Source organism: Micromys minutus (assembly GCF_963924665.1).
Source record: "Micromys minutus genome assembly, chromosome: 11".
NCBI lineage: Eukaryota > Metazoa > Chordata > Mammalia > Rodentia > Muridae > Micromys > Micromys minutus.
The window spans coordinates 14,690,495-14,696,494 of NC_137980.1; the positions used below are offsets into that span (position 1 = coordinate 14,690,495).

General features: G+C 46.3%; 1 protein-coding gene across 1 annotated transcript in view; it reads right to left on the minus strand.

Annotated features, from left to right (window-relative positions):
* Positions 1-5,693, minus strand: part of THBS4 (thrombospondin 4) — a 46,341-nt gene extending 40,648 nt beyond the window's left edge. Inside the window, exons 1-2 of the mRNA XM_080925492.1 lie at positions 5,470-5,693; positions 1,420-1,623 (exon numbers count right to left, since the gene is read on the minus strand). Coding sequence (XP_080781618.1) covers positions 1,420-1,623; positions 5,470-5,557 — 292 coding nt within the window. The 5' untranslated portion in view covers positions 5,558-5,693. The remainder of the gene's footprint in view (positions 1-1,419; positions 1,624-5,469) is intronic.
* Between the last annotated feature and the right edge of the window lie 307 nt (positions 5,694-6,000).

The following is a 6,000-nucleotide window of genomic DNA, read 5'->3' on the forward strand; positions in this document are numbered from 1 at the left end:
ATCCAGGGAGAAGCCCTGACTCTCCTGTTTTAGAAATGCATGAAGCAGAAAAATATGTATCTGTCACATTCCTTAATAAACAGGAACAGGTGTTGCCCCCAGGGCATGAAAGGGAGGGAAGAGGGTGAAAACCCATGATTTTTTCTTTGGGAGCCATTTCTCAGGGCAGTGAAACAGAGAGCAGACAGTGCTGAATGTGGGCTTTAGCTGGATCAGCGGAGGGCTGTTCATTCTGCCCTGCTGCTTAGGGTGTGTGGTCTCCTGAAAGGCCTGCATAGCACTCCAAGCTGTGAGTTACATCTGCTCAGCCATAGCATCTGAGGGAACAGGAAGAGGGAGTGGTCTCACACTCATCCACTGAAGTCATCATCCCCAGTGTGGGAGCATTTGGGAGTTTGGGAGTTGAGCCGGGATCCTGAGGGTGGAAGTTTCTCTGTAGGATTCATGCATTTACAAGGAGAGACATAAGAGAACATACACTGTCTCCACGTTGTGGACATTCATTGGGAAGATGACTTTGTAAGAGAGACACCACACTTGCCAGGAACTTAGACATGGTCTAAGACGGTCTTGCTGGTCTCTAGAATTATGAGAAATGTCTGTTGTTTAAACTACATAGTCTACACACTGGTTATAGCTGGGGAGGACGCAGGCAAATGTGTAGTCATTCTGATCTCATCCTTTCTGAACTGGTTTCAGAATTCAGAATAACATTCAGAGGATGGAGCCATGTCAGAAGGCATCTTGTAGTGAAAGAAAGGACAGAAACAAGGCAAGAGTCAAAGGAAGGGATAGAGTGTTGTGGACTGCTACATAGGTATCACTGCATTTTTATACTCTCAGTAGCCATGATTATGAGACTAAGGTCTGCACAAGACTGGGCCTGTCAATGTTCTGCCATAGGTTCGAAAGGATGAAACACTTCCCACGGATCTATGCATGGCCAGATCTAATGGTGGCTGGTGGGTTAGGGTTAGGACATGGCTTTTTCAGTGGTGTAGCCACCAGCAGTTTCGTGGTGTTCCTCTAAATGATCCAGTTACCTGTGCTGCTGTAACTGATTCCAACAAAATGCACCAGCTTACAACAAACAAACAAACAACAAACCTCTCAAAACATGGATGCAGAGGACTGGTTGTGACAAGAATGGGAACCAATGAGAGAAGAGCAGGCAATGCTGCAGTGGTGAATTCAATGAAAACACATTCCCTGCATATATGCTAATGCCACAGTGAAGGCTACTGTTTCTGTAATGTGGTAATGGAAGACATATTGACCACAGCAAGTCTTTATTTCTCTCTCTCAACTACCTTCATACAGTTAAGTGTCCAGTAAGAAGAACATGGCATCCAAAGGAAAACAAGCAGTGGAAGGTAGACCAGAAGGAGCCCTCCACAGAAATCCTGCAAGCCGGCTTACCTTTGTTCAGGCGTCCCATCACGGTGAATTCAAAGTATTTGCTGTTGTCAGTTGAGGAGTAGAGGCCAAAGATGGTGGCTGAGCTTTTACTCTGCAGCTTGAAGGTAGAGATGATGTAGAGCTCCTGCAGGGTGGGGTCTGTCAGGACTGGCTGCAGGGCACCTGGGTTCAGCCTCTGGCTGGAGGACGGCAGAAGGTCGAAGACTAGAGAGACAAGAAGGAAGTGTGTGGTCATCGAAGACTAACCGGGGGCAAACACTTTGGGTTGTTGTTGTTAATTGGTGGGGGGAGCATTTGACTATACGCTACAAAACAGTGTGAGCTGATCTCGCTGCTCCCATTCCCCCTACTGCCCCCCTCCCCCAACACTGACAAACTCACTAGTTTTTCCTGTCTTTAATGGTGGCTGGACATTTGAAGCAGAGGGAATACAGTACAATATTTATGACTTGCTATAGCCCTAAAGAGAAGTCTAGCTTTGCAAACACAGAATTGGATTTGGCTGAACAAGTGGCTCTGAAAATGTCCACTAGGAAAAGTATCAAAAGCTGAAAGCACAAGGAGAGCGGGGGTTGGGTGAGAGCGACCAGCTAGGCATCTTTCTCCTGTCCTCGGCAGGTCACTGCACTGATGAGATCTGCTAGGTGCCTGTTGGGCCACAGCCAATGGCATCTTCCAGTTCCATGACAAGACCGAAAAGAGGCAGAGCCCATGCTGTAGCGGCAGCCAGAGTACAGTAAAATGACTTGCCACTTCTCTGAGAGCCTAAACAGTTTTCCAATATCTCTGTTAAAAAAAAAAACAATCTCATCAAGGAAACAAAACAAAGTGACCCATGTGGCTTATCTGACTCAAATGTATCCAGAGGGATGGAGCTGGTTACCAGAGGTAAACTCCACATTTGTACAGCTATGGGTTGTTTTCCATCACAAGGAGGCAGCACTTTCTGGACAAAGCTTCCTGAGACTCACTGACATGCAAAGGGGATGTCTGGGGCCACTGAATGCTCGCTGTCAAAGCTGCCGGTGACAACTCTGATACTACAGCAAGTGCTTACTGAGGTACACAGATACTGCTTGGCCGTCCTCGGCTGGCCGGGAACTTCAGTACCTCTAGCTATCTCTGGTGCACCTCAGTCTGATGGCTAAAAGGGTGACACTGATGACCGACAGAGAGCTCTTACAAACCAGCAAGGTGATAAGCAGCCTAACGTACAAATAGGCAACTTACAGAAAAAGAACCGTGAATGGCTAACAGGTATATAGATGATGTTCATGTGCCCATTTACTTAGTAAGCACGGAGCTGCTAACTTAAACGGTAGCATTTTTGCTACCAAAATTGGGAAAAGTAAAGATACAGTAGTACCTGACACTGTAATTGAGAGTTCAGGGTACTCTTTCATGTTCTGTTCAGTGAGATTTAGATTGGCAAAAATTCCCTTTTTTTGGTAGTGGGGATCAAACCCGGACCTCACGCATGTAACCAGGGTCACTATCAGCGTGCCTTGTCTTCAGGTCGACTCAGTAGAAACATTCCAAAGGCAGTTTAAATAACAGTATCAGACTCTGAAACACAATGCCTCCCGACCTAGCAAATCTACTTAAAGAAATATATTGGAAATGATAGATAACCGACTTAGGTACAATATTTACTGTCACTTGTGACTCTACGGATTCTCTACACGTGTGGAAGGAACTAGGTGAGACTAGAAACTGGGGATGTGGAAGCCCTCTGGGCTGAGTACCTTGCTGTGAAAATGTCAAGGGAAGAAGGACTTTACAGTTAAAGCAATGGCCAGTGCCAGTCCAAGCCATCTACCACGTCATCTGTCCACTAAGATGCTTAGTATGATATCAAAACACCAGTGACACGTTTAGTGTCTTACACTACAAGACAGACTAGGTTAATTTTGGCTCATGTTTTTGAAATGCAGTTAAATTCATACAGATATAGAAAGATGTTCACAATGAAGTTTTTTTAAAGTTATAAAATTATATATATATATGTTTAACATGCTGTCTTTAGTGATTTATTTGTTCAGACAAAGATTTAAAACAAAAGTTGATTCAATAACATGTTTACATTTACAGTAGCTATTTCTAGGTTGTATAAGAATTTTTTTGGTTTATTTTCTGGCAATTGTGGTTAAATTAATTTTTTTTTTTTACAATGAGCAATCATTGCTTTCTACAATAAACAAATACATTTTTAAATCAAATAGGAAAAACTGAAGTTACTCTAGAATGTCCATTTTTTTTAAACAGATAATTCATTTCCAAGCTGGATCTCTGCTGTTTCTTTCCCCTAGAAGTCCTCACATCACAGTGATTTTAATACTAGATGAGTTGAAAGCCAAAATATCTCACGTATCCTTCTAGTACCTCACATCCTCAAGCTACAAAAGTAGGTTTTTAATTTCTAAAGAATTGAAAATTTATCATCCCCACCAATGGGGGAAAAGGCTGAATGAAGTGGCGTGCTTGAAAACTCCGTTCTAGCCAAGGCGTTTTCAGGAAGCAGACATAAATCCAGAGTTTGAGAATTGTTTTATGAGTTGAGCTCCTGATGCTTCATGCCAGCTCCAACTTTGATGAGGCCTGGGATCTAGCCGGCTCTACTTGAGAACTTCAGCCTGCCTGGCTCCTTGTCTGATTCATTTGCCGCTCCAGAGGCTGAGCTGGGCTTAGTGAGCAATGACTTCAGAGACTGTTTGGGGAGGACATAAGACGCTACCGTTTCCTATTAATGCTATCACAGTTCAGTAAAAGTACCAGGATCCAAGCAATGAGCCTTTAGCGTTAGAGGTGAAATTACTACTCTGGATGAATGTGGAAATTGAATACCTGCTAATTTAGGTCTAGCAGCTCGGCTCAGAGGGAAGGAGATAAGTGAATTAAATCAGTTGAGCTGTTGATTGCCGACTTGATAACTCTATAAAGGAATCCACCAGAAGCCCGACTTAATCAGATTGTCTACAGCAACTAAGTTAATGGGATAAGTTAGGTGATATCACTTGAACTCAAGTCTCCACAGAACTGTCAGGTCTAAAAAGCAGAATCCAAACCTAACCTACATCACAAAGTTTAATGCTCCAATGTCAAAAATTTATATAACAGAAAATATTAGAATTTATATAACAGAAGATATTATATAACAGAAAGTAACTTATGGACTATTCGGTGCAATGAATGGTAGCCACCATGGTGTCCTGACGGGTACACAGGCTGCCTGCCCCTGCAAGCTTTGCTCAGTTTCAGGAAGGAAACATTTTACTCCTCCTGTGTTTCCTCTAACTTTCTCTATTCTCGGTCCATAGTAAAACAACCCGGGGTGCCCAGTGTCAAGGCAGAGCCCTGAGGTCCTTCCTGGCTGTAGTAACTGTTTTCTTGTGGTCTTTACAAGAAATTCTGCTTAACCACAAGTGCTTTCTACCTGAAAATGATTTCAACTCCCTGTCAAATATTGAAAAAAAAATTTTTTTTACCTCTTCACACACACAAAAATCAATTTTTGAAGAGACTCAAGTAATCAAACTAAGTCCTGGGGATAGGGGCCCCACGTGTGTGTGTGTGTGTGTGTGTGTGTGTGTGTGTGTGTGTGTGTGTGTTAAATTAGCCTTTGAGGATAAGGAGAAGCACAGGAAGAGCAAAGCAGCGTTGCTCAGGGGTGTCACTTAGGGCCAGGGCTTCCCTGGGAGAAGAGACTGGAGGGGACAGACACTGGTCTTCAGACAACTAAGATTTTGTCCCCTGCCAGAGGACCAAGGGCCCTGTGGCAAGTTTTCCAGTGAATGATGAACGAAAATAAGTTTGCACCCCTCACCCTTCAAACTATACTTTAAGGAATCGGTCCTGTGCTTGGGTAATGGAAGTGGAGAAAATTCTAGACTTTCAATAAATGATGTACTTCCATTCAGGTCCCAGAGGAACTGAGAGGTGCATGGTGAGGTTCCAGAGCAGTGAGTGCAAAACTGCCCCCCTGCTAGGTGATCTCCGGACAGCAGACAGCAACAGCGGGCTGGGTGCAGGGGACCAGGGGAGGCCACTTACCCTGGGGTGTGGCCTGGGCACTCGTCCGCTGCCACGGCTGCAGGACCAGGTGCAGCAGGAGGAAGGCAGCCGCGCGTGGGGCCGGCATGGTGACTCTCGGGCTCCCCGAGGGCTGTGCAGGCGACAGCGACAACGTCTGTTGGCTCTGCCTGGGTAGGGCGCTGTCAGCTGGCCTCGGGCGGTGAGCAGTGCAGGTGGCGGAGCGGGGCCGCGGGCAGCGCACAGCCGTCGGAGGGGCGCTGGCTGCTGGGCTCCGCGGCCACAGCCCGCGCTTTATGGTCCAGCCGCCCGGGGGTGGGGTGGGGGAGGACCGAGCCGGGGCGGCCCCCTTGGCCAGGATTCCCCCATTTGCCAGGAAGAGCGGGGGCGGCGGGAGCTGGGAGTGTGGGCCACCGAGGGAAACGCTGGAGACCAGGCGGAAAGGAATGAGGTGGACATGGGAAGGGGTGGGTGGACACAGAAGTGTGCTGAGGAAGGGAGGGATTCGAAAGAAAGGACAGGGCGCAGAGGATGGGCAGAGAGGGCCAGTCC